The 26,496-nt window shown below is 60.0% G+C and overlaps 2 protein-coding genes across 3 annotated transcripts in view; one reads left to right on the top strand and one right to left on the bottom strand.

The window, feature by feature from the left end:
• Positions 1-1,250: 1,250 nt before the first annotated feature.
• Positions 1,251-10,693, top strand: MPND (MPN domain containing). 2 transcript variants are annotated; one of them, XM_036883740.2, is made up of 14 exons: positions 1,251-1,404; positions 1,689-1,823; positions 1,927-2,195; positions 2,922-3,158; positions 5,528-5,660; positions 6,227-6,311; positions 6,515-6,611; positions 6,876-6,948; positions 7,029-7,105; positions 7,927-8,095; positions 8,179-8,249; positions 8,793-8,882; positions 9,544-9,636; positions 10,513-10,693. In XM_036883740.2, exons 2-14 carry the CDS (start codon positions 1,817-1,819, stop codon positions 10,597-10,599), a joined length of 1,488 nt encoding a protein of 495 aa, XP_036739635.2. In that variant the 5' UTR covers positions 1,251-1,404; positions 1,689-1,816; the 3' UTR covers positions 10,600-10,693. The 2 variants fall into 2 exon arrangements, 1 of the variants encoding a protein (XP_036739635.2); XR_005024485.2 differs by lacking the exon at positions 1,251-1,404 and having other exon boundaries at positions 8,690-8,882; positions 10,513-10,647.
• A 325-nt stretch (positions 10,694-11,018) lies between these two features.
• Positions 11,019-26,496, bottom strand: part of SH3GL1 (SH3 domain containing GRB2 like 1, endophilin A2) — a 30,110-nt gene continuing 14,632 nt past the window's right edge. The window contains exons 2-10 of the mRNA XM_036883773.2: positions 16,376-16,444; positions 16,044-16,116; positions 15,078-15,221; positions 14,517-14,650; positions 14,185-14,343; positions 13,772-13,875; positions 13,106-13,230; positions 12,851-12,907; positions 11,019-12,418 (exon numbers count right to left, since the gene is read on the bottom strand). Coding sequence (XP_036739668.1) covers positions 12,222-12,418; positions 12,851-12,907; positions 13,106-13,230; positions 13,772-13,875; positions 14,185-14,343; positions 14,517-14,650; positions 15,078-15,221; positions 16,044-16,116; positions 16,376-16,444 — 1,062 coding nt within the window. The 3' untranslated portion in view covers positions 11,019-12,221. The remainder of the gene's footprint in view (positions 12,419-12,850; positions 12,908-13,105; positions 13,231-13,771; positions 13,876-14,184; positions 14,344-14,516; positions 14,651-15,077; positions 15,222-16,043; positions 16,117-16,375; positions 16,445-26,496) is intronic.

The following is a 26,496-nucleotide window of genomic DNA, read 5'->3' as shown; positions in this document are numbered from 1 at the left end:
GCTAGCTTCATAAATTGAATTGGGAAGGATTCCCTCTTCTTCAGTTTTCTGGGAGAGATTGTGTAAAAGTGGTGTTCATCTCCTTTGAACCTTTGATAGAATTCTCCTTCACGGCCTGGAGATTTCTTTTCCTAGAGTTTTAAATTACAAATTCAATTTCCTTAATGAGTTATAGGGTGGCCTGGACTTTATACATATAGCAAATAGCCTTTGGAATCCACTCAAGAGTTGGGTGACTCTGGGCCATCTCTTCATTGCTGAACTGTCTGATAAAGTTGATAAAGAGTATCTGCTATAAAGGGGTGCTGTAATGGTAAATAAGGTCACAGCGGTTAGTTTCAATATTATTTATCAAAGGCAATGGGGACTCATAGAAGGATTTAGAGTAGGGGAGAGAGGTGGGCAAAGTTGCATTTTAGAAAGATCCCAAGATCCCTCTGGGGCCAGGGTGGAAGACCGACCAGGAGGGGTCTGGTATACAGGCCTGAGGCCCAAAGAGACGGCCAGGGTCCCGCAGGGGAGAGGCTGGAGGTCTGACCCAAGGGGGAAGAGAGTCAAGAGAAAGTGAGCAAGAATATGGGGAATATCTGAGGCCAGTCTGGGGGAGTGGACCCGGGGTAGAGTGTTGGGGGGACTCTGTTGGACAAAAAAAGAATGATTCACATTTACCCAGCTCTTGTGATTCAGTCTGATTCCAGACCATCCTGGCAAGACACCCCTGTCCCCAGCCTGGGGTCCGGGTTAACCCATCCGCGGCGGAGCCCAGCCCATGGCTGCCCGCAGCTTGGAGCAGACCCCACCCCAGGACTTCAAACCTACCGGGGCATGGGGACGCCTGGCGCTGGGAGGAGGCGCTGCGTCTGGGACAAAAGGTCCCAGGACAGAAGCGGGACAAAGGACAGGGCGGGAAGCGTCCCGCGCACTTCAAGCCAGTCCCCGCCCACTTGCACGGTGGGGAAAAGGGGGAAGCCGCGCCCGATCCAAGGGGCAGATGTTGACCTGGGAGCTGATTGGCTGCTTGGGGACCAAACCCTAGAACTGATTGGATACATGAAGCCTGGGGACTCTTACTGACTGGTTGAGAGATTGTATCTCTGAGTTTAGCGGAAGCAGGAGTTTAACGTTGATTGGTTGGAGGAAGCAAGGTGCTGGTGCTTATTAGTTGAGAAAAAAAGCCCTCCTAATTGGTGGTCACTGTGGTCCAATCAAAGAACCAGCCGCAGGCGGCCGAGGTGACCGTATCCCTTTAAAGACTGACGCCAGGCTCGAGAGCTTTAGATCCGCGGCCCGGGGCTGCTTCCCCTGTCGTATTTGCAGCTCCACGGCACTGTAGCTCTTTAGCCCGGGCTTCAGTTTCTCTGCTGGTTCTAAGGGATGAAGCCTCTGTGTCCCTCAAGAGCCATGGTAGCCGACCTCAGTTTCCGCGCTCGTCCTGGCAGGCTGGGCCCCCTGTTCTCCCCACCCCTCGGCCCCAGTGCAAGTCATGGCCTCGGGGAGAGCCACTAGTTCAACCAAAGCGGAAGTCTCGGGCCTCAGTTTCTCCACTTGTACCCGAGAGATCTCAGTTGATACCCCGTTCCCACGGAGATGGCTCCAGAAGTCAGATTCCCGAATATTCCAGGAGGGCTGAGGACCGACCCTGAATCCCTGCGCGCAGGCGCGAGGCCTCAGTTTCCCCCCTCGTCTAGCGGGCCAAGCCCCCCGCCCGCCCACTGGTGGCGGCCATTGGCTGAGCACGCCCCTCGGGGCGGAGCCGTGTCACGTGGGGGAAGAAAGCAGCGGGGCGCGCAAGGAACCGGGAGCTGGCGGAGCGGCCATGGCAGGTAGTGCGGCCTGAGCGGGGGCCCGGGGACCCCGAGGGACCGGGCGGGGTGGCCGGGCCGTCTGGGGGCGCGCGGCCCGGCTGCAGCCTGTCGTTGCCTGCAGCTCCGGAGCCACTGTCCCCGGCGGGCGGCGCGGGCGAGGAGGCGCCGGACGAGGACGAGGAGGAAGCGGAGGCCGAGGACCCCGAGCGGCCGGGGGGAGCGGGCGGCGCGCGCCCCGGTGGTGGTGGCGGCGGTGGCGGAGGCGGGGCCGGGGCGGGGGGCTGCTGCGGGCCGGGGGGTGCGCTTACCAGGCGCGCGGTCACGCTGCGGGTGCTCCTCAAAGATGAGCTTCTGGAGTCCGGCGTCGGGGTGCTGTCCATCTACTACCTGGTGAGCACCCCGCACCCCATCCCATCCCGGAGGGACAAGAAGGGGAAACAGGCCCAGAGCTCCCCTGCTGCCAGCCGAGCCCGGGTGTGGGGAGGGGAAGTTGAGGCATGGAGCATCTAGACCCAGCGCAAACCTTCTGGGTGGGAGGACGTCCTTCACCAAACATCCGTTCCACAAAGGGGAAACTGAGGCTCAGAGAGGACACCACTGCTTTCTTACACCTCGCTCAACCTCTCTGTGCCTGTTTCCTCTTCTGTAAAATGGGATTTTTTTCTCCCATGGGGTTGTAGGAGGATGAAATGAATAAAGCACTCAGCAGGGTGCCTTGTACCCAGTAAGTGGTTTGTGTTTGCTATTATTATTACTGTTATTGTATTGTTGTTGGCGGGTTGGTGAATGACAGCAGTTTGTGAATTGAGCACCTGCTGTGTGCTAGGCGGTGTGTTGTGTGTTAGGGACACAGCAGTGATCAAGACAACCTTGCCTCTGTCCTTTGAGGGCTCCCAGCCAGTGAGGAGAGGGGCGATAGGCACACTGGGCAGTTTCGGCCCAGGCTGATCGGTACAGTGACAGTGAACATACAGGTACCAGAAGGTACCTAAGCTGGAAGGCTTCCTGGAAGGGGTGCCAGAGTGGGAAGTGGGTGCCAGGCCCTGGGAGCACCATGGCATCAGGGGCCTTGGTGGGTTCCAAGTCCTGGGCCCAGCCAGGCTGCTGTCACTGCAGGGGAAGAAATTCGTGGGGGACCTGCAGCCAGATGGTAGGATCGTGTGGCAGGAAACTGGACAGGTGTTCAACTCACCCAGCGCCTGGGCCACCCACTGCAAGAAGCTGGTCAACCCGGCCAAGAAGTCGGGCTGTGGCTGGGCCTCTGTCAAGTACAAGGGCCAAAAACTGGATAAATACAAGGCAGCCTGGCTCCGACGACACCAGCTCCATGTTCCCACAGCTGCCACTGATGAGGTACGACCTTCAGCCACCTCGAAAAATCCTTCCCTAATTCACTGTCAGATAAGGAATACCCAGAGGACACTGGAGTTGGGGCTCTGTGGAATGAGTAGGAGTTTGTCAGAGCAAGATGAAGGGAAGAGCTTTCCAGAGGAAGGGAATGGCATAGCAAAGCCACGCAGGCATGAAGCAGGACATGCTGCTTAGGGAGCCGTGATTGGCTGATGCAGCTGGGGGTTCTCATGTCTTGGGTAGCTGAGGAGATTGGAGACATTGGTAGGGACCAGACCCTGGAGGGTTGCAAATGCCATGGTTATAATAAGTCTTCTTTGAATATTCACCAGCTGGGTGAACTTCACCAAGGACTCTTTCTGGGTCCTTGGTCTTCTTCATATGTAAAACTGACATGATAATAGTATTCATGAGAAACAAATGTGTATGTCTGGGTGGCGAGTCTGAAATCTGCAGGGCCGCTGGCAGGCGGGACCCTCAGGTAGCAGCTGATTGATGTTGATCCTGCAGTTTTAAGGCAGAATTCTTTGTTTTCCAGGAAATCTCAGTTGTTACTATTTAAGCTCTTTCAGTTGATTGGATGAGACCAACCCACATTATCAAGGAGACTCTTTACGAAAAGTCAGCTTACTGTAGGTGTGAATCCCCCACCAAATGCCTCCACAGTGACACCTAGACTAGTGTTTGGTTAAACAGTGGTTACTGTGACCAAATCAAGTTGACATATTAAACTAACCTTCACATGGCATGGGACTGTGCATTTAGCAAGTATTTAGTAAGGGCCAACTGTGTGCCAGGCCCTGTCCTTGGTGCTGGAGATAAAGCAGAAAGCAAAAAGAGAAAAATCTCTGCCCACATGGAGAGAAAGACAAAGAAATCAAATAAATAAGCTCAGCTTATTGTATGTCAGAACAGAGACAGGGGATAGCAGTTGGGAGGCGGGAGGTAAACAGGGTGGCCTCACTGAGAAGTGACATTTGAGCAGAGAACTAAAGAAGGGGAGGGAGGCAGCTGTGAGGCTGAAAATAGCCTATGCAAAGCCCCTGGGGCAGCACTGTTCCTGGTGTGTTGGAGAAACAGAAAAGGGACCCGTGTGGCTGGAGCAGTGAGTGAAAGGGAGGAAGGAGGGAGAACAGGGAGGGGACGGGGCAGGTCATGCAGGACCTTGTGGGCCATGGGGAGGGCTTGGGCTTTAACCTGAGGAAGGTGGCAGCCCTGGAGGGCTGTGGACATTAGAGGGGAGACCTGATTCAGGTGCTCAAGGCTCCCTCTCGTGGCTGCTGAGGGGAAGACAGACCATAGGGGCTAAGGTGGAAACCAGGACACCAGGATGCCCGTGACTGCACTGATCTGGGTGGGAGGTTATGGGATGGACCAGCACGGCCATTGATGGGAGAAGTGAGCAGGTCCCGGCTAATTTTGAAAATGGATCTGCTGGGATTTGCTGATGGCTCAGATGTTGACGTTAGATGTTTAGTGGATGGGGAGGATGGGGCTGCCCTCATCAGTGATGCAGGTTTGAGGGATGGTGGGGCACAGCATGGCCATGTTGTGTGTGAGATCCCCAGGAGTCCCCCATGTGGAGGCATCGAGGGTCAGCTCACCCTGAGTCTGGAGCTCAGGGCAGGCCCAGGCTGGAGACAGGGCTGTGGGTCACTGGGGCATAGACGGGGTTCGAGCCCCGACAGTGGACAAGGCCGCCTGGGAGGGATGGTGAAGGAAGAGATCTGAAAACCTAGGAGGGAGATAAGGGGAAACTGAGGGGTCCTGAAGAGGCGGGAGGGAAGCTGGGTGTGTGCAGCATACCTGAGACGTCCCCAGGAGTACAGGGGACTGATGGGGCCAGATGCCACTGTGAGGGAGAAGGACAGAGACTGAACTGTGACTGTTGGGTATGGACACAGAGAGGTCGCCTCAGAAAGGGTGTTGAGGGCAGAGCAGGAGAGGTTATTGAGAGAATCTGATGAAATAATCCACGCAAGTGCTTTCCCGGTGAACGGATCAACAGGTGGTTTATGCCGAAGGCCTTGCAGACATTACCCTCTTTCACCCTGACTCCACTCCTGTGGGGCTGGAGGGCACTGTACGCTTTCCCTGGTGAGACTAGAACTCAGAGACGTTAGGCTGCTGGCCCGAAGTTCCTTCTGAGGCAGAGGCGGGAGTAGAATCTGCGAAGCGGCCACGAGAGGACACACAGGCCTGAGCTGCGTCGCAGCCCTAAGCCGCTTCTGCTCCCTCCCTCCCTCTAGTGGGCACCTAGGGCAACGGCAGGAAGACTCAGGCCAGCCAGAGATTTGGGTGGCCCTTGATGGAGGGTCGGGGCCACTCAGCTGAGGGTCCTGCCTCTATCCCCCAACCCCACCCCCTCCCAGAGCCCGGCCAGCGAAGGGGAGGAGGAGGAGCTGATGATGGAGGAAGAAGAGGAGGAGGTTATGGCAGGAGCCTCAGCGGAGGACAAGAGTCGGAGATCATCGGCTAAGGGACCCTCGGAGCCCGCCCATCCCGGTGAGAGACAGGGGGAGATGGGCAGGGGGCGGGCAGGGCTCAGGAGAGGGAGGACCCTGGGGAAGGGTCTGGCTTTTCTTTTCCTCAGCACCCCCCAGATGCCAGGCTGACTTCCCAGCCCCACATCCTAATTTCACTCTCTGAGCCTGATTTCTTAAGTTCTAATGCTGGATTTCTCGGCCCCATTGTCCAGATTTCATGTTCTGCCCCTATTTCTTCACCTTGCTTTCTGATTTCCATGCTTCCCTATAGGATGTCTTTGCCTCGTCGCCTTATTTCTAGCCCAGCTGCCTGATTTCTTTGGCCCCTCGCCTGGCTCTCTGATGTCCTCATCTGATTTCCTGAACCTTTCATCTGTTTTTTTGTTTTTAGTATTTCCTCTGCTCCATTTGTTAACTGGCTGCCTAGTTTCTGCACCCTGCTTCCTGATTTCCCAGAGCCACCGCCTGATTTCTAGGTCTGCCTCTGGAGTTGTTTTCTTGGACTGCCTGGTCTTCTTCCAGTTTTCCAGTTCCAGGCCAGGAAGGGAGTGACACAACCTTTTTCTGCTTAACCTCAACTCGCAGAGGCCACGCCCCCAGGGAAGCGGGTTGAAAACAAGATCCGGGTGCCCGTGCGCTACTGCATGCTGGGGAGTCGTGACTCTGCCAGGTCAGCTAAGACAGCCCCCCGCCCGCCAGACCCCCGCCCCGTTTACAGGAGCTCTTGCTCACCTGGGGGAAGCAAGAGCAGCGGTAGGGTGGGAACAAGGCCTCAGATCTTCAGAGCTGCTGTGGGGGTCTAGGGAACCAGCTTGCGGGGGAGGGAAGGGCCTGGGGGGTTCCTGAAGCTGCGGGACCCTCTGGCTCCTACAGGAACCCCCATACCCTGGTGGAAGTGACGTCTTTCGCAGCCATCAACAAGTTCCAGCCGTTCAATGTGGCCGTCTCTAGCAACGTGCTGTTCCTGCTGGTGTGTGCCGCCTCCCACCTTGCCCCTTAGAGGCCAGGGACACCGTGGGGCAGGTGGCTAGGGCACCTGGGAGGGGGATTCCTGGAATTTTGGCTCCCTGAGGCAGGGACTTTGCTTTGTTCACTACTGGTAAACAGTAAGCACTCAATCAGTGCTTGAATGAAGAAGTTGGGCAGGCTGGCCCCTGCACCGGGCCCTTGAGAGCAGGCATTTGGGGCTTGGCCGTAGCCTGAGCCCATCTTCTGACATCCCTCCCTTCCCCAGGACTTCCACAGCCACCTGACTCGCAGCGAGGTTGTGGGGTACCTGGGGGGCCGCTGGGACATCAACAGCCAGAGTGGGTATCTGGGGCCTAGGGGCCAGGGCCGTGTTTGGGTCCAGAGTCGATGTCCACACCCTCTCCCCGACTCTGCGCAGTGCTCACGGTGCTGAGAGCCTTCCCCTGTCGGAGCAGGCTGGGAGATGTGGATACTGCGGCCGCCATGGAGGAGGAGGTGAGGAGGGGGCGCACAGGATGCGCATTCTGGGTGGGGACGGCAGGGGTGGGCACAGCTGTCCTGGCCACAGTGTCCTGCCGGCTCGCACAGGGTCAAATCTCAGCAAGTGTGCAAATGAATGTGCGTGAGCGCCCATCCCTGGGCCTGTGACTGCACTGTTAGGCATCCTCTGCACACAGCCAGCCCCTTTCTCTCTGAGCCTTGGTTTCCCCTCTGTGCCTGGCACCTAGTAAAGGCCCAATAAATATCAGACGCCGTTCTTGTCAATGTTCTCATAATGGTGCTTAGTATGCGTCTAGCACTTGTGCCAAGCACTGTACACCCACCTCGTGGCACCACCCCATGTTTTCCGGGGTGAGTAGCGTTAAATGTCTGCCTACTCCTCCTTTCTCCTTACACCTGCGCCTGCGTATGCCCCAGCTTTGCCCAAGGTGTCCTGAATGCCTGTTCCTGCTTAAGGGCTCACACATCCACCTATCTCTGTATTTAACTATTTATTGACCTGTTGTGTGTCAGGCACTCTTCCATGAGCTGGGGATACACCACTGAGAAAAATAACCTTTAGCCTGTGCGTTAGGACAGGTGTATCTTTGTAATGTATTTGCTGACTGTCCCCCACTGGATTCGGTGAGGGTAGGGGCAGAACCTGTCTTGGCCACTGCTGTGTCCCCAGGCCTGGTACGCAGCAGGGGCTTATTACATGTGGACCGCCATCTGGGGCTAGAGGAAGCCAGGCACGCAGGGGCGCAGCGTGAGTTCACCAGGGCCCTAGAGCTCCGGCCGGGCCCCTGCCTACGCAGTCGCACCTCTGCCCCCAGATCCACCAGAGCCTGCTCCTGCGCGGCCTGTCCCTCGTGGGCTGGTACCACAGCCACCCGCACAGCCCGGCGCTGCCGTCGCTGCAGGACATTGACGCGCAAATGGACTACCAGCTGCGGCTGCAGGGTTCCAGCAACGGCTTCCAGCCCTGCCTAGCCCTGCTCTGCTGTAAGTCCGGGGCTGGGGCGGAGTGTATGTGCTCGCGCGCGTGCGCAGCGCTGCGCCTCAGCACAGCCCCTCTCCTCCCGCAGCTCCTTACTATTCTGGCAACCCCGGGCCGGAGTCCAGGATCTCCCCGTTCTGGGTGATGCCGCCCCCGGAGGTAGGCGGGGCTGGTGGGAGGCGGAGCCGTGGGCGGGGCTGCGGGGGAAGGCGGGGCCAAGAGGGCTTGCTGAGGGCCTGGTGCCGCGGCTCTGGCTCCTGGCTCGTTCGGGGACTGGGGTCTCAGTTCCTCCCGTTTGTAAAGTGGGAACGTAACCACTGCCCTGCCTGAGGCTCTGTGAGGGCCTGGGTGCTGAGGGATGTGGAAAAGGCGGGGGGCCCTGCGTGTAGCTGCCGTTCTTCACCACGATGGCCTCCGACCTGAACCTTGTCTGGTGTCCTTCCCCTAAGTCCGTTCTGGGGTCAGAAATCAGCCTCGGAAAGCAGTTCCGGGGCCGTGGCTCTCCTCGTGGCCTCTCCTGTCAGGGATGCCACCTTGTCTCCCTAGTCCCACAGCGAGGGTTCCCCAAGGTGCCCGTGGCTCTCAACGTCCGTTCCCAGGGTGGAGCCGGATTCTCCGATTTCCCCCACCCCCCGCCTACCCCGGGTGCATCTGGCTTGGGACGGGAGGCTGGCGGTGACCGGCTTGTGTCCCTGCTGCTAGCAAAGGCCCAATGACTACGGCATCCCCATGGACGTGGAGATGGCCTACGTCCAGGACAGCTTCCTGACCAATGACATCCTGCAAGAGATGGTGAGCTCCCTCTGGATTAGGTGGGTGGGGGCCCCGGGGAGGGGCAGGCGGGGGCTGAAGGCACCCAGCTGGACGGTGGTGACTGGCAGGACTCAGGAAGCGGAATGTGCTGCACCAGAGCGGGCATGCGTTAGGTTCCGCTCCCACTGCTGAGAACCACCTGTGGCTGGGGATGGAGTCCCAGGTCCTTGTCTTGGCCCCTCGCCCACCTGCTCCCCTGCCCGGCCTCCTTGTTCTTCTGGAACCTGCCGGGGATACTCCTACCTCGGGCCTCTGCACCAGCCACAGATCTCCAAGTGGAGACACGTGAGAACTTTTAGGTGGTGCCCAGATGAAGGCGTTAGTGCCTGTGCCTCCGCAGGTGTTTGTGTTAGTGGAGCTGGTTGGACACACCTGTGATTTCATGGGAGCTGTTGGCTGGGCTGACCCGGGGGCAGCTCAGGCCTGCATGGATAAAGGGAGTCGTGCTTGCCGTGCCTCCTGTCTCGGGGGTAGTTAAGCACCCCTCGGCGGGGCCTCCTGATGAATTCCTATTTCTGCCAGGTGGCGCTCCTCGGTGGCCCATCTCCTGGGGTCTTGGGGAACACCTGTGTGCTGTGCTAGACTGGAAGCCCCCCATGGGGCAGCGGGAACAGGGTCTCCCGTCTGCCCTGTCCCACAGATGCTGCTGGTGGAGTTCTACAAAGGCGCCCCTGACCTCGTGAGGTTCCAGGAGCCCTGGGACCAGGAGCACACCTACCTTGACAAGCTGAAGGTGACTCACGCCTGGGGTCCCTTCAAGCCCCTTCTTTGGGAAGATGCTTCCTGGGGAGCCAAGGATCTATCTATCTGGGGGAGGGGGTGGGGGCTGAGAAACAGTGACATCCTACGATGTTCTGTACAAAAGTATTCCAGCCAGAGATGAGCCCAGCCCAGGGGAAGTCTTGTTTTATCGCACAGGGGCAGGGTGGGGGTGATGGTGGTAAACGTCACCAGCCCTGGGGACCTCCGGACCCCAGGATACCCTAGGTGGAGAAGCTGTGTGGGACTGCTCCATACCACGGCTGCCTGGGGAGGATGCAGAGGGTTCTGATCTGATCCCGAGTCCTAAGTTCCAGTGAAGTGGAACAAAACAAACGTAGGCAGTGTTGTGAGCGAGTTTCTCTAGCCCCCTGGCCCCATTTACTGGGCCATTTAAATAAGGGCTTGGTGGCCTCTTGAGTGTGTCTGATTTATTTCCTGTTTCAAAGTCATTCTCGGAAGGTGTGCTCAACTCTGCTTTGCAGAGAAACAATAGTTTCTCCCATGTTGCTTGTTTTATTTGAACTTAAAAAAGGGAACCAAGGCTTAAAGCTCCTTGGGAGTCCCCAAGCTGGGTGGCCCCTAGAGATTAGAGTGTGAGAGATCCAGGCAGCTGGGGTGAGAGCAGGATTTGGAATGTGCAGGACATTCCACATTGGTCAGCCAGGCCTTTGGTTGCATGAGGCTCCTCCTGTTGGAAAGCACTGCTTTAGGGACACTGGCTAGACCATGTGCTCCAGTCAGAAGAGCCCCTCCCCCAGGCTGCAGCATTTGGGGCTCAGGCAGGCAGGACCTGGGGAGGCCAGGACCCCTGGGTGCAGCCCTGAGGGGCCAGCCCTGCCTTTTTCAGATCTCCCTGGCCAGCAGGACGCCCCAGGACCAGGGCCTGTGCCACGTGCTGGAGCAGGTGTACAGCGTCCTCAAGCAAGGGAGCTGAGACCAAGCCCCCGGCGGCCCTGGGGGAGGGAAACGGGCCCCGGGGCTGTGTGCATGGCTGGAGCTCAGAGAATAAAGAGAAGCAAACAGCCCGGGAGTGTGTCTCACTCTAGGTAGGGGAGCCCCCAACACTTGTTGCTGGGCGTGTAGGCTGCGGTTGGGCAGCAGAGCACCCTGGGTGGCGCTGGGTGCAGGAGGGAACACTGCAGCCACACTGTGGATCTTCTGGGGCTGGGGCTTCAGGGAGGAGCCTGCAGGGGACATACTGCCCGCACTGGTAACTGGACATGTGACGGCCACCACTCCCGGCCCAACTGCAGGGCTGGTGGCCACCACATGGGCCCTGCCCAGACACCTACAGGGTCTGTGCACTGGGGTAAGCCCTAGGGGGAAGCCCTGCACCACAACTAGACAAGAGGCTGTAGAAAGAGACATTTAATACTTCTTTTTTAAAAAAAATCAAGATTACAATTTCATCTGCCCTAGACTGTTGCCAAGGCTATACTGCTCATCTCGGCCAGGACACCTGTGCCAGTGTAATGGTGGCAAGGGGGCTCCATGGTGAGCAAGCCTGGTGTCTGGAGGCTTTGCTGGGTCACTGGAGGGGAATGTGAACCAGGCAGGTCTGAGGTCCCCCATTCAGCCTACTTTCAGATTAGACAAACAGGGAAGTGGATGTGAGGCTGGGGCCCTGCTGGTCAGGCAAGGGCCTGCCTTGGACTGGAGGAGGTGGCTGGGCTCACTGTCGACAGTGGCCTTCTCGGGACAGGGGAGGTACTTGTGACTCTCCCGGAGGGCAGCCCCAGCAGCCAGGGGTCTGGGAACAATCACTCAACAAAGACTTTGTGCTTGGCCTTCTGCAAAGCAGAGGCTGGAGGGCTCCTGTGGTCCCACGTGTATGTGGGGAGGTGGGAGGGATGGGGGAGTGCAAGCTGGTGGGTGGCACTTGTGCCAGAGAGAAAAGTTCCATGTGCTCAGCTGGAACTGAGGGGGTGAGGGCAGTGGGCAAGGTCTGTGGGGCTCAGTGCCCTTGTGGAGGTGGGGAGCAGTGGTGGCCCAAGGGCTGCTGAGGAGAGGAGCCTGTCCTGGGGGGACCCTGGGCTGTCTCTCCCAAGCCACTGGCTGGAGCGAAGGGGTGAGGCACCTGTGGGCCTGCAGAGCCCTGGAGTGGGGGCTGGGAAGGGGTGTGCTGGGAGGATTTAAAAGGGCAGCGGGTCTCAGCCAGGGGTCCAGCTCAGCCCGCCCCATCCCACGTTCAATTTTGTCCCACTGTGGGCAGGTCTCCTGGCAGGGTGGGCAAGGGCTAGAAGGGGGAGAAGACCGTGTTGGGGGAGCATGTGCCCACCCACCTGGAGTCACCAGTCCTTGAAGGGGTGGGAGGAAGTTAGTGTTTCTAAGAGCACCTTAGTGTGGCCCCCTCGGGCAGCTGGGCTGGGCACCACCGGAGCAGCAGGGAGGAGGTACACTGCCCAGCCCCCAGGACGGCGGCCTGGAGCCGGAAGGAGCCCATGCCGCGGGGAGAGCAGGTAGGAAGAGGGCTCCCCGCAGTCGGGCCTGCCGGCTGTGCGCAGCGCTCTGCCCAGGATGGTGGCCGTAGGACCTCTGGACGGCAGGGCGGGGTGGTCACTGTGGCAGGGGCACCAGAACCTCCACGTAGCTGAGCGGGAAGAAGCCCGACTGCCCGCGGAGCATGCCCTCGTACCAGTTCTCGTCGATCTGGTTGGTCAGCGTGATGATGTCGCCCTCGTGGAAGCCCAGCTCTCCGTCGTTCTCTGGCTCGAAGTCGTACAGCGCCTTGCAGCTTGGCTGGTCCAGGGGCGCTGGAGAGGGATGGGCGTGAGGCTGGGCTTCCCCCAGCTCTCAGCTCAGGCCCCCAGGCTCCCCGGGCTCCGCTGGGCGACAGCCACGGCCCTGCCCTGGTCCTGCTGCCTGGCTGCTGCTCGGTCGCCAGCCAGGAAGAAGGAGCCGTGACAAGCCAGGGGACAGGACTCCGAGTGGTTACCAAAGGCTGCTGGGAGGAGCACGGCACAGCCCACCGTCCTTGGGGTGCCACTCCGAGCCTGGAGCCAGCAGGGAGCCCTGGTGCCCTGGGTATGCGTGGGGAGGCCATGCTGTGCTGCCCAGTGCACCCCTGCTTGAGCACTTCTGCGGGAGAAGGGGAGGAGAAAGACTTCCGGACCAGACTAGGAGGTGACGCTGTAAACTGAGGCAGGGAGTGTGCAGAAGCAGGCCTGTGCCCTGGGGTCACTCACGCATGCTCCTGCTGGGGGTCCGGATGGGCTTGTCGGAAGATCGGAAGGATGACGAAGCTGCGTGCAGACAAAGCACGGAGCTGCACTCAGGACGGGGTGGGGCCTGCTTCTGGCCCTGGGGGCCCTTCCCCAGAGGGTGGGGGGCCCGGCCCCACCCAGCCCTGCACTGGATGGAGGGGCAGGCAGGGGGCCATCCCCAAAGGGGCCTAGCTCTCAAAAGTTCTGGGACAGCAAGGCCCACTCCCCCCTTGTTACCTGTGATCTTGGGGGCCGGGGTACAGGGGAAGCCCCCATTGGACTGCTCAGCCTCTCCGAGGTCAAGGGGTTCTCGGGGCTTGGGCTTGTATTCCCGCCTGGGGCGTGAGGACGCTTCCTGCACCCTGGGTTTGGGGAGGGAGAGCCACAAACAGCCTGTCTTGAGCCCTGACAAACAGGAGCACCGCCCCTTGTTGGTGCTGTTGCCCTGCGACTTGGGGTGATGTGGGAGGAGAGCCCTGGGCGGGCTGTCAGGGGAAGCCTGGGCCCAACCAAAGGACTTCCTGATTGGCTCTGACCAGCCCCTCAGCAGCTGGGAAGCTGGGGCCCAACACCCCCCTGCCCCCAGCCAGACCACCACCGCCCAAGGCTTCCTTTTCCAGGGCCCAGATGCTGGCTGACTGTCGGGTGGGGGCGGGGGCCCCCGGGCAGTAAGTATGGACACCGAATAAGGGGCTCCCAGGTCAGCCCAGGTGGCCCCGAGCTCTGAGATGCCCCATTCTCCTAGCCTCCTGTCCTTAGACCACTCAAACCCGCTCCTTCAGGAACCAGGAAGAGCCCAATGATGCCCTGCTGCCTCCTGGGACGCCCCCCCTACGCAGCCCTGGCCACCAGGCTGGCACGTACAGAGGGCACCCACGGGGAAGCCGGGGGGCCTGGGCTCACCTCCGCTTGAGCTTCTCCACCAGCTCCTCCAGGATCCGCACCGCCTGCCGGTGGTAGTCCAGCTGGGCGTCCACCAGGGCGGAGAGCTGGCTCACCTGCTCAACCTGCAAGTGGCCAGCCAGGGCTGCTGGGGGGGGGGCCCTGGGCCCATCTCCAGGCCACCGCCCACAGGGAGCCTTCCCAGGCTGCTCTGGGCACTGGGGCCTGGTCCCCTCCCCATCTGCCTGACCCTTGAGCGATAGCCAGAGGAAGGTGAAGGGCCTGAGGGAGACCCCAAAGCCTCAGTGGGCCGCCGCTGGCCCCCCTGGTGCTCTAGCTCCCCGTGTCCCTCTCCCCTGCACAGGCTGGCCCGCCGCTGGGCCCCTCGTTTCAGAGGCTCCCACGGGGTGCAGGCCAGGCGCAGGCGCACGTACGTCCGTCTCCAGGAGGTTGTGCATGCTGGTCTCGGACACCTCCTTGGACTCCTCGAACTTCTCCATGGCCTGGCGCAGCTCCTCGTCGGGGATCCTGCCCTGCCGCTTCTTTTTGTAGTCAAAGTCCAGGCGGCGGCTCTCCAGCTTCTTCAGGTGGTGCTGTCGGGGGCGTGGGGCCGAGGTCACGCTGTGGCGCTGGGGACCTCGGGGAGGGTGTCGCACCTGCAGCTCTAACCGATGGGAAACCAGGCCTGGCCGCAGGAGGGCGGAGTGGGCTGGGCGGGGAGGGGCCTGGGGCTGCCCTGGGGCCAGGTGGGCTCCGCGGGGCTCACCTGGATCTCCTTCAGGTCTTTGTCGCACAGGTTCTGGAGGGGGTCGATGAAGTTCTGCTTGACCTCTATGTCCAGGGAATCCTTCACCTCGGCCAGGCGCCTCATGGACTCCCCCGCGTCCAGCAGCGCATCGCCTGCAGATGGGAGGCGGGGGGGAAGCTGTCACCGGAGGCCTTGGCCTACAGCCTAGACACCCCTGAGTTCTAAACGGCCCCCGTGTCCCATGGCCAAGGACCATGACGGCAGAACTCAGAACGAGACAGGAGCCCCCAAAATCTGAACCGGAGCCACAGTGGCTGGGAGCTGCTGGTGACAGGTGTCAGCAAGCCGCCTTCCCCCGTGCTAGAAGGGAGGGACCAGGTTTGCCCTGAACCAGCAGGGGTGTGACGGCAGGGCTCCTGCAGCTGTGGCACTGTGGCACCTCAGGCGCCCCAGCCGCCCTCGTCCGAGGGCTAGGCAGCATGAAGATGCTTCTGGAGCTCAGGGAGGGAGGTGCCGCCCTGCACACCAGTGCAGGAACACAGGCCATCCCCACATCACCATGCCACCCCGCGGCCTCACCAAAGTTGGACTCGCTGCCCAGCTCCTTCCCGTGGCGGATCATGCACTCGCCCAGCAGGCCCTCTGACTGCGGGTAGCCCGGGCTCTTCACCTGCCCTCGGATCTTGGACACAGTGTTGAGCATCGTCAGCTTGGCTCGGGAGGCTGGAAGAGGACAGGCAGGGAGGCTGTGCAGGTGGCCTCCTGAGGCTCCAGGCCTTCACTGCTGGCTGCCACCCTCTGCCCTGGCTGCCATTCTGAGCACTCAGCTCCACGCCTGCTGACAGCCAGGCCCTGAGAAGAACCTCCCAAACAGACTCCCCATCCTCTGGCTCTTGCCGGCCAGCAGCAGCCCTGGCAGCAGGCAGGGGATCGGCCTCCTTGTCCTGGAGCACCGCTCTGAGTGGACCCTCCCCTCTCTGAGCTGGGGAGCAGTGCCTTAGAGAGGCGCCTGTGGGCAGGTACAGGTGTGCAGAGCTACAACGCCCAGATCCCACCCATGTGCGGGGCAGCTGTGTCCTAGCAAGGCCTCGAAGCTGCCTGTCCCGCGCCTAACGCCTCCTGCTATGATTTGGATGTTCCTCAGGGAAAGGGCTCCACACCTCCTTATCCTAGGAGACCCCTCCTTGTGCTCAAAGGTGGGCATGTGCCTGGGGCCTAGCAAATGGAACAGGCACCCAACTCAAACTGGTCCAGTGAGCTGGCTGGGGGAAGGCAGTGCTCTTCTGCTGGGACAGTTGGCTGGGGGGGTGATTTAAGGCTCAGGTGCCACAAGGACTGAGAACTGCCTGAGGAAGCGGAAAGGAAACGCATGACCTTGACGGCATCCTTTGGACCCCTGTATCCAGCCCCTCCTGAAACGCCTGCCCAGGGCCCTCAGCTCTGGAGCCCACGCATTCCTTCCCCAAGCTCCAGGACCAGGACACCCCGACTGACACAGAGCCGGGAGGGGTCGGGCAGGCCCCCTGCAGCAGGCTGGTACCCTACCTGGGTTGGGCTGCAGGTACTCGATGGTCCTGGCCAGCACTTCTGTCACAGCCTTGCTGGTGACATCCACCTTCTGTAAAGAGAGGCAGCACATGGGGTTTGGCACCCACTGGGGCACCCTGGCCAGCCTGGCCCCGCTCCCTCAGAGCCCACACAGAAACTGCCCACTGCCCTGGGGGCTGCTGGCCTCCCTACCTCCTGCTCACTCCTCGGCCTGCCCTCGGCTGCGGAGGCCTGCTGCCCACCTAGTCCATCCTGATAGGCCTGCCCCTGCCCCAGCTGCCAGGCCTGCGCACCAGGTGCCAGAGCGGGCATGCTGCCTCCCCGGTTACCTTCTCCATCTCTCTGAAGTCATCATCGAGCTTGGTCCCTTCGGCCCCTCCGACCTTCTCACTGACCAGCTAGGGGACAGAAAGGGGGATGAGTGTGAGCCAAGGAGGAGGCCCCAGGACCCCTCCCAACCACGTCCACTGCAGAAGGAGATCGAGGGGTCAGGACATCCACAGCAGTTTCTCAGGGACGCTGGAAGTGGCAGCGAAGCCCTGGCTCCAAATCCACACACTCCTTCAAACCTGGACAGGGGCGCCGCCTCCTGGGAGCTTTCCCAGGCTGTGCCCACCCCATTGGCCTGTGCTGATGGCTCTAGAGTCCTGGCCAGTGTCTCCACCCCCACAGAGGGTCGTTCCCTCATAGCACAGAGGTGCAGGGCCCAGACACGGGGCTGTGGTTTAGCTGTGGGTGTGGTGATGAGGTTCACTAAGGGAATTGTGCACCTCCCTTACCGAATGCCTGCCTCTCCAGGAAGGAATTTCAGGGACCGCTGGGGCCAGCACTTCCCCAAAATTTTTGAGGAGCACCTCTGAGGACAGACAAGTGTGCAATGGAGAGACCTGAGCTGCACAGGCCAACTGTCACATCCCGGAAGTCATCTGTGTGTGCGTGTGCATGCACACACATCTGAGCAGCAGTTGCATGTTCACTCTCATGTTGAATCACCTGCCCCTGCCGCGGAGCAGCAGAGTGTGACACGTTTAATTTCTGATGTTTGAGCACAGGCTTGCACACACACACACATGCTCAATTTCCTGATGGGCAGCGGCTGTCATGCCCACCCATCCAGACCCCTCCTGGGCCCTGGGTGGCCACCAGCCCACAGGCGCAATCTGACCACAGGGCCTGCTGACGGGCCCACCACCTCCTACCCATGAGGTCTCTGGCAAAGGGCGTGGCCCGGCCCCGCTTCTCCTCTGTAGCATGGGGTGACTGTAGCGACGCTGCTGTGGGCGCAGGCACAGGCGCCCCAGGCACAGTGAGCACTGGATGCCCACACCTCTGACCACTGTCATGTGTCCTTCTAGGGACGCTGTGCAGAGCTCCACACAGCCTATCAGTCTTTGTCCCCCCACTTACTCCAGGACCAAAAGGGGATGGGGCCGTGTGCCCTGCAGGTCAATGGTTCTCAACCTGGCTGCACCCCGGGAGTCCAGGAGCAGGCTGGGTGAGAGGTGATGCCAAAGTAGTAGGGGACAGGAAGGAAGCACAGCTGGTGCCAGGCCCGGCCGGTGACTGTCACCCCTAAGCTGCTCAGGCTGTGCCCTGCCAGGCACCATCTGCTAGGGAACCTCGCAGGGGAGGCCGGAGCTGGCCTCCCAGTTCTGCTGATGACTTGATAAGGAAAGACCCCAGTCTTTCCCTAGGCATTCATGGGGCGTTCTACTTTATTTCATGGGACAGTTTCACTTCTTTTGATTATGGTAAACCAGGACATTCTCAGATTTGGTGGTTGCCAGAGAGGGAAATGAGTGAGCAGGCTGCCGTGGGACATGGCTTTTCTGGCGAACTGAGAGGGGAGCTGAAGCAGTGGTGCTCAAAACCACACCTTCCGGGCCCAGGGCACTGGGGCCGGTGGCCGGCTCCAGGCAGGACAGGCGGCTTAGGGCAGAGGTTCTCTTTAGGAGGAGCCACATCCTCCGAGGGGAGGCAGTGCAAGCAGACCCTGCAGCCTCTTCTGGGCCTGCGAGTGTCACCTCCCCGCCTCCCGGGGAATTCGTGAGTCCCAAGTTCCCAGGACAGCTCCTCAGCCACCACCACCCAGCCTGGGTCACCTTGCACTTCAGCCCAGGGCGGCTGCACCGGAGATGGCCCAGCCCACCTGGGAGCTCTGAGCCCAAGTTCCCCAGGGGTGGCTGACTGTCCCTGGGTCCCTTCTCTCCAAGGCTCACAGTCTTGGAAACAGCACGAATGAATAAAAGGATGACAAGCCAAAAGGAAAAAGTGGGAAAACCAAAGAAGCCACATGCTATAACCACCACAACAGAAGGGATGCAGGGCTGAGTGGGGGCTCCCCAGGGGTGTAGGCCCAAAGGGGGCCTGAGAATTCACGGGGAGAGCTGGGGCCTGCGTGGGGGGTCACAGGGAAGCACCTGTGCTGTATGGAGTGGGCTTTGCCAGGGGCTTGGGGCCTCCTGTCGCTGATCAGCCAGCCCTGCATGTAGGGGCTGCAGGGCCCTGTCCATGGGGAAGGCCACAACCCCAACACTTCAGTCCTCAGGACAATGCGCACATTTTGGACCCAATGAGAGCAGCAGACACCGAAGTGGAACAAACACCTCCACATTCAGAGTCTGCACTCATGTGAACTAAGCTCACCCCTGCGCTCCCCCACTTGATGCTCACTAAAACCTGATCGTGTGTCCATGCCACAAGAGGAAACTGAGGCATAGGGCTCAGCAGGCCAAGGGTGGAAGCCCACTCCCTTCTACACATCCCAGGAGCAGCCAGGGACCCTGCCCCCACCCTGGCTCATGGTGCAGAGGGGCCAGCACAACAGGAGGGTGGCTGTGGCTGCAGTGGTGTATGGAAGCCGTGGCCTTGTGGCCCACCTGACTGGGCCAGAGCCCAAGTCCCCAGCAGGGGCCCCGTGACAGCCGCCATCATGAAGCCCATGCCTGCGCCTCCTGGGACAAATGAGGGTTTGTTCTCCAAGTGCTGGGAATGTTTCCCAAGACTCTACCCCGGTTTAGGTGCTGGTTATGCCCCCTGGAGAGGCACTGGGAGGCCTGGGCTGGGCATCGCCTGCCAGGTGAGACCCAAGGCTGAGCAGTCAGCGAGCGTGGGAGAGGCTGCCACTCAGCCAGACCTGGCACCCGCCAGCAGATGCTGCCTGGATCCCGCCTCTGGAAAGTGCTCAGTGACTGTGTTCCACAGGGGCCTAGAGGGGGTCTCTCCTGGGGGTGGCCAGGGAGCTACCGGTTAATAAGGGTCCACAGGTGGCTTTGAGACCAGCCAGCCAGTGTGAAGGCTGTGCCATGCCCAGGCCACCAGGTGAGAGCTGCTGCTCAGTGACACATCTGGGCACTGGCCTGCCTGCGTCTGTCCTCTTTATTGGCTCTGGCGGGGCTTCGCTGGCCTGCCCCACGGCCCAGCCGCCCCCAGGAGCGTGCTCTTGGGCGAGTGCTAGTGTCGCACCTCCATCCGCCTGCAGGGCAGCACCTTAGGAGGCCCCTCTGCTGTCTGTCTCTGGGGCTACCACTTTGGGAAACGCTACAAATGGATTCATATCAGATGTCTGGCCTGAGAGGTATTTCCCCCATGTTATTTTTCACCTTTGGGAAGAGAGTGCCTTACCCCCAGCCCACGCTGCCTCCAGGGCAGGGCAGGGTCCAGGGTCCCCACGTTCAAACAGCAGCTTAGACTACAGAGGTGGGTACTGCCCGTGAGGGTGTAAAGGAGCCCTCAGTCCTGTTTGCTTCCCGGAGTGCCTGACCCACCTGCGGAGCCCCAGCCTGCATCCCACCTAGACTCTGAATGGTCATATTTATGACAAGTCTACAAGTGAGTGCCACGGACAGACGGTGGCCTAGTTCAGGCTCTCCCATTTATTAGTAGAGCTGCAGTGGCTGCCACTGTCACTGTGAGCCGGGCATGGGAAGGGCATGGGCCCGGATGGACATGGTCTTCACCCCAGAGCACCCACCCGATTGAGTGCAGGTGCTGACTGGCGGGCACCAATCATAAAGGCCAACCTAAGAAGGAGCTATTCTTCAGAGATGGGTGTTCCTAGACCTTTGGCCATCTTTGAGCAGAACAAGGAACCTGACACATGGACACAGAATGCACAACGATGCTGCAGCTAAGAGCCAGCTGGGCAGCCACTTGTGGAAGCACAGAAAAGTGGGGCAGGAGAGGTTCCCTCTCCCGGGGCGTGTGGGCAGGGGCTGTGGCGGCACAACCGAGGAGCAGTTCCAGTCTTGCCCAGGGGGCAGGCCAACAGCAGGCTATGGTCACCATCCCATCGGGAAACCTGATTGATATGACACGGAACATAAATGGGCCTATCTGCAGGGCACACGATCTGCTTTGATGAATTAAGAATTTAAGGAAAAAAGAAGAGGAGAGGGAGTGAACTGGCCCGCAGGGGAGATGGGCAGGGCTGTGGGGCCTGGCTGGCCCGCCAGGATGGGTGCTCTGAGTGCCCCTGCCCTGGCATCCGGCCATGCTGTGCTTTGGGTGGCCACCTGCAGGGCTCCAGGACCACCTCACGAGGGAGGCCTCCTGTTCTCTCCTTCCCCGGGGACAGGACCCTGGGGCAGGCTTCCCCTCCTGCCCTGGGCCCGGCTCACTTTTCCCTCCCCGTCAGTCCAGGACAACACTGCCCAGGCTGTGCTGTGGAGCCGGCCCCTCCCTCCGCACCCTCAGTGGCAGGCCAGCCCAGGGCCAGGCACAGAGGGAGGGGCCACTCTTGGGCACTGGATGCAGAGGCAGAGTGAATAGCCCGGAAAGGGTGTTGGAGACAATGGCCCACACAGAAAAAATGGCCCAGGGGGAGAAAGAACCTTGAGGGTCCAGGCCCAGCCACCCTCGGGTCCTGGGCCAGTGAGAGGCCCTCCCTCCAGGTGGAGGCGCTGTGACCCATGGTTCTCTGGCGTGAGCACTTCCAGCTAGTTAGCTACCACAGTCAGGAGTGGGAGTCACCAGGCCGGCGCTAGCCGACCATCACATAGGTGATGAACAACATCTGAAGTGGGCAAGGATATGGAAGGGGCACCAGGCTGTCCTGGCCTCGAGCAGCACCCTCTGGCGAGGGAGAGAGGAACATTAGCCATAACAATATGGAGAAGAATGTGATCAGAGCCACAGGGGAGGTATAAACACACCCAAACAGGGCAGGATGTGACTCCTGGCAGGATGCACCACAAAGCCCTGCCAGACAGGCAGAGGGCATTCTGGGTGACGTGTATATGTCCTGTCATAGGTGTCACATCTACTTGATGACAATGCAGAGATTGATGCACCTATTTTACAGACAAGGAAACCAAGGGGTGAGAGGTGGAAGAATTTATGGCTGTCGAGCCCTAAGTGGAGGAGCTGGGAGCTGTGCCCAGGCCTGTCAGGCTAGCCAACAGTAGAATGGGGGTGAAGCCCAGGTGGAGGGCCTGGCTGGAAGGGTGCCTCCTGTGTAGAATGTCCAGACGTGGGAGGCCCCAAGAGGGGACTGTGATGATCCCTTGCCTAGGTGAGAAATTCCTGAGCCGGGTAACACAGTGTGGGGAAGGGAGGGAGGGACACAAGGATGGGCACATTGGCCTCCAAATCCCTTCTGGCTCAACTCCCCTCCCCCTGGCCTCCCACCATCTGGAGGGCTGTGTGCAAACACCTCAGAGCAACACTTCAACTTTCCATTGCGGAGAGTCCAGGACATGGGCAGAACCCAGGCGGGCCTGTGCGCAGCTGACACACGAGGCTGATGGCCTTCTAGAGCCTCTCCCCACCCTTGCATGCCTAGGCCCTTGACTCAGAGACGCTGACGCAGACACTGGGTGGCACTCTTTGGCTACCTGGACTCTCTTCCTGGGAAGGCGAGCTGGGTGCGCCTGGGGAGAGGTAACGTGCCCCGGACACTGCTGCCCCGAAGCCTCCTGCTCTTGGCGTGTGTGTCCCTGCCTGAACACTTCAGGGACCCCCATGGTGCCGGGACCCTGGGGATGATTTCCAAAGCCTGGGCCCTTGTAGGTCACTCAGTTAATGCTTGCTGGAGGAGGCGGTGCCCTGGCTGCCTGCAGTCTGCCTCCCACGTGGCTCCAAGAGCAAAGGCCAGGGGACGTGGGGCCCTGAGGGGCGAGGAAGTGCCACCCAAGTAGAGGCCCCAGGAACACCAGCTGCTCCCAAGTGAACCGCCCTCCCCTGACCAGGACAGACTAGGATAGAAACTCCTCAACCCCTCAAGCCAAGAAGATGCATCACCAGGAAGACAAAGGCTCTGGCAGCCAAGGGAGGAGGGAGGGGCCTCGGCCATCGCAGGCCTTGAGTAAATATTTGGGAGCTGACTGAGGGGGTAAGTCACCATCCCCTTGGTTAAACCTCACTGAGGGAAGTTTTCCTGAGACTGACTGTCCTCAGCATACCAGGAATTCTGCAATTTCCCTGGATTTACTGGCACCCCTCATGCACCGGGTATACATTTCCTGTCCTGGTGATCAAAGTGAAATGTTTTCTAAAAAGCAGCTTTGCGACCGGAATGGTGGGAATGATCAACCAGGAAAAGGCTTCTCAAGTTACTCTTCACGTTTAAAAACCCCAAACTGGGCACCACAACCAAAATCAGGCTGCAAGGGGCAGACAGACCCACAGATATACCCCTGAGCATGGCATGTCATGGGTTTGTCGGGAACCTAGTTTGGGCAGAAGGACAGTGGCTTCTCTCGGCAGAAGCAGCAGTCTCTTGGCTGGGGCTGGTGGCTGATACTGGCTCAGAAGCAGAACCCTCGGGGCCCCGAGTGCACAGGCGTGCCAGTTACGTGGTCTCCCAGCCAGATGGGGCACTGGCTGTCACCCTGGGAAGGAGGGCCAGGAAGGCTGTGGACGGGAGCCTGGCAGGGGGCCTTAGTCAGCCTGGCCTCTCACAGCCTAAACCCCTGTGGTTCTCTGCCACGTGCAGGGCTGGCCTTTCCACCATGTCTCAGGCTGGCTCGGGCCTCTGCCCCGCTGCACAAACCCATCTCAGGACTGCTTGGCTCCTGGCTCCTTGAGCTTGAGAATAGGACTCCCAGGGTGGCATGGGGGAGAAATGCTTTGCTGTCTGGGAAGGCAGCGTGCTGCACGTCCCGTGAATTTCCAGCAGCTGCTCCCCTCCCCAGCACACTACAGTGACAGGGGAAATCCTGACGCAGGAAAAACCCTCTCAGTGTCACCTGTCTGGCTGAATCCGAGCCTGAGCTGGACACAGCACGGGGCAAAGCAGGAACCAGCCTGTGGGAAGAACTGCCTTGGAAGGAAGTGGTGAGGCAGGCGAGGGATGATCACTCAGTGACTGTTGGGGAGGGGAGGGAGGGGGGATGAAGAGGCAGAGGACAAAGCTCCATGTGCTGCTGTCCTCAGTATAGCAGAGGTGCAGCCGAGAAACCCCGGCGCGAGGTTCCTCCAGGCAGACCTCTGTGAGTGCCTGGCCCACCCCTCCCACTGTGTCACACTGTTGTCCTGATCAGGCCTCAGACTGTGCCCCAGGCTTTAAACACCCCAGAATCCATCACGAGGGCCCCCGTGTTCCCCTAGGAGCCCTCCTCCTGCCTGCACAGGACGTGCCCTGGCCCGGCTCACTCTTCTTCCTTCCCAGAACCCCCGGCTGGTCTCCCCTTCCCAGGCCTGGCCAGTCTCCTGTCTGGAACCATCCGAGAGTCAGGACCTCCGGCCCTCTCCAGACACCTGCCCTGACTTGGCGTCACAGTGGCCCCTCCCCGGGGCTGCTCCCCATCCTCCCCTGCCTGTCAGTTCCGCTCCGGCCTAATTCCCGCTGTAGTGTGGAGGCCTCAGCTTCAGTGTGACTTCCTGTGGGTCCCCCACGTCTTTCGGAGTGCTCTGGCATTCTAATTCTGCATGCCATGCATCCTACATTTGTTCCCTGGGGCCAAACACAAGTTCCTGGGGTGCAGGTGGGACCCCGTGTGTCTTGCTTTCTACGCCCCCCCAGCATATGATATGGGCTTGATGGATATCATGTGACCTAATGCTCTACACCCAGGTCACCCTGAAGGGCTTACTCTTGCTGGCCCGTCCTCCCCACAAACGGTGAGCTTGTGGACGGGGTCTGCGTCAGATGCTGCCCACACTCCAGCCTCTGCCTTCTGGGGTGCTCTTCCCTCTCCTACCAGCAGAGCTACACAGCTCAGGTGCATGGGCGTGGGAGGACCTACAGGTGGGGAGATCTGGGACTGGGAGGCCACAGAGGCACAGCGAGAGGCTGGACAGACAGGGCAGTTGCAAAATGCCATTTCCTGCTGCTCCAGCCCCAGCTTCAGCAAGACATGAAGAGAGCCTCAGCCCTGTTAGAGGAAAATGCCTCCCTCCCTCCGAGGTGACTCAGCAGTCCTCAGAACTGGGGTGACGAGGAACTCATACTCCACCTGGCCCGAGCTCCATGTGGACGGTGGCAGGGAAGGCAGCCTGTGTGCGGCCCGGGTGGCCAGCCTGGCCACGGGCAGGGTTCCCCTCACAGCTGCCTGGCCAGCAGCCAGAGGCCTGAGCACCACCCAGATGCGCTGTGGGGGGCGGGGGGCAGTGGCTCAGGGTCAGGGCGCCAGGCCACTAGTCCCTGCTCCTCCAGGGACCCTCCCAATTTCTTTGTCTATGAAACTGGAGTGCTGGCCCGGGTTCAACTCTGATGACTGGCAGTCCTGGGATTTCCACCAAGGGACTAGTTTCCCCAAAAGGAAGCAGATGCACTTAGTAAAACTGCTCCCCACTTTCATTCCTGGTTACCCAGTTCCCTGGTCAATGTCACAGAGACTGGAGGAGGAAGTGGGTGCCGCTGGGTGCTGAGGAAAGCTAGCTTCTACATGAAGCACTTATGGCTTCCAGCTTTTAATGTTTCTATGAAACATCAGAGACATCGGTATTTCCATGAAATGGAAATCAGTATTTCCATGAATGTTTCCATGAAACATTAGAGACAAACAGCAGAGGCATTATTTTCCCTGGACCTACTGCCTCAATGGCCCTTTTGCCATCCCTGAAACCCCAAGAGGAAGGGATAGAGCCATCCAGAACCTCCAGCCCACCTGGCCTGGCCACGACCTCTGGGCGGGAATCTCCACTTTATCAGTTGGACCACTACAGCCCTGGTAGGTGACATGGCTGGCCGAGGGCCAGGTTGTATAATGTGTGAGTGTGAGTTTGTGTGTGCATGTGCGTGTGACCCAAGCCGGAGAGGCGGGCTAGCCAGGGAAAGTTTTAAATCACCCAACTTGGGAGGTTGATCCTGCACTTCTCTGACTTGTTTCCTCATTTTCAGACACCTGCCAGGCTGCTGGAGTGCTGCGGGGACAATGGAGCTGACGAATAAGGAGCAGGAGAACAAGGGCCGGCACTCAGGGACGGGCTGCAGACCACCCACCCCTCCTGGCCAGGGAAGCATCCCGGCAAGCCACACCCCACACCCCAGGTCCCCAGAGGCAGGCAGTCAGGGGACCCGAGTGACAGTGGGGGATGCCCATGCAGGACTACACGGTGCTGACGTGCTGGCCTGGAGGCGGAGGACCGGCATTTGAGGCTGGCCAGCTCCACCTTCTGAAGCTCTGTGCTCTCACACAACAGCCAGTGACACGAGGCTGGCAGGAGGCTGACGCCGCTGCAGCATTACAGAGCTTCCTGACCATCCCAAAGGCGCGCGGACCAGGAGCTGCTTGGAGGGCCCCAGTCTCACTCATGCAGACCCCTGCAGCGGCTCGCTGCCTTTCTCACGAGAAGAGGCAGGCCCTCCGCCTGGCCCTGGCTGACTATGGCTGACTGTGGCTCTGCCCAGACACAACCTGAGAAAGTGAGGCGGCAGCAGATCAGGGTCCCGGCTCAGGCTGGAAGCCCACCCTGCCTCCTTACGGGGGAGGTGGAGGAAGTGAGGCCTGCCGACCTGGGGACTCTACCAGGCCTGACCCCGGGCTGCACTGAGGGACTCCGCCAGCAAGCGAGAGCCCAGGGACTGCTGAGGCTCGTCTCCAGTAACGAACGGAGACCGGAATCCTTGCCAGAGCTGGAATACCTAGGTATATATACAAAGGCCTCATGCGCTTTCATTTCTCAGCTTGGGGCAGGTGGGACGGTTGCATGTCACACTACTGGGGAAGTCTACTTCAGATGAAACTTACAAAAAGGAACACCCAACCCACAAACAAATGAGGTGAAAAATCTGAGTCCTGCTTGGCAGGGCAGTGTCAGCTCTGTACCACCAGCACCACCAACCATGTGCCGGGCTTCACATCATTCTGTTACACATATGGCAGAAGTGATAAGGCACTTCTGCGGACTCACCTTTTATCAATGACAGAGCTGACACGGAGTAAGGAGCCCTTCAGAGGGTGGGAAACGGAGCTTGGAGAGCCTATGAGACACAGGAACCCCCTGTCTCAGACACTGTGACGGTAACCTACTGACCACACAGGAGGCTGGAGGCACCCGGGCACAG

Source organism: Manis pentadactyla, chromosome 12 (assembly GCF_030020395.1).
Source record: "Manis pentadactyla isolate mManPen7 chromosome 12, mManPen7.hap1, whole genome shotgun sequence".
NCBI lineage: Eukaryota > Metazoa > Chordata > Mammalia > Pholidota > Manidae > Manis > Manis pentadactyla.
This window is presented reverse-complemented; position numbering and strand designations above follow the sequence as displayed.

Excerpts from the sequence above, each read along its gene's own strand:
- MPND (XM_036883740.2), top strand. Across the intron at positions 6,312-6,514 it reads GGGAGTCGTGACTCTGCCAG|GAACCCCCATACCCTGGTGG; the intron begins GTCAGCTAAGAC and ends TGGCTCCTACAG. Across the intron at positions 7,106-7,926 it reads CGGCCGCCATGGAGGAGGAG|ATCCACCAGAGCCTGCTCCT; the intron begins GTGAGGAGGGGG and ends CTCTGCCCCCAG.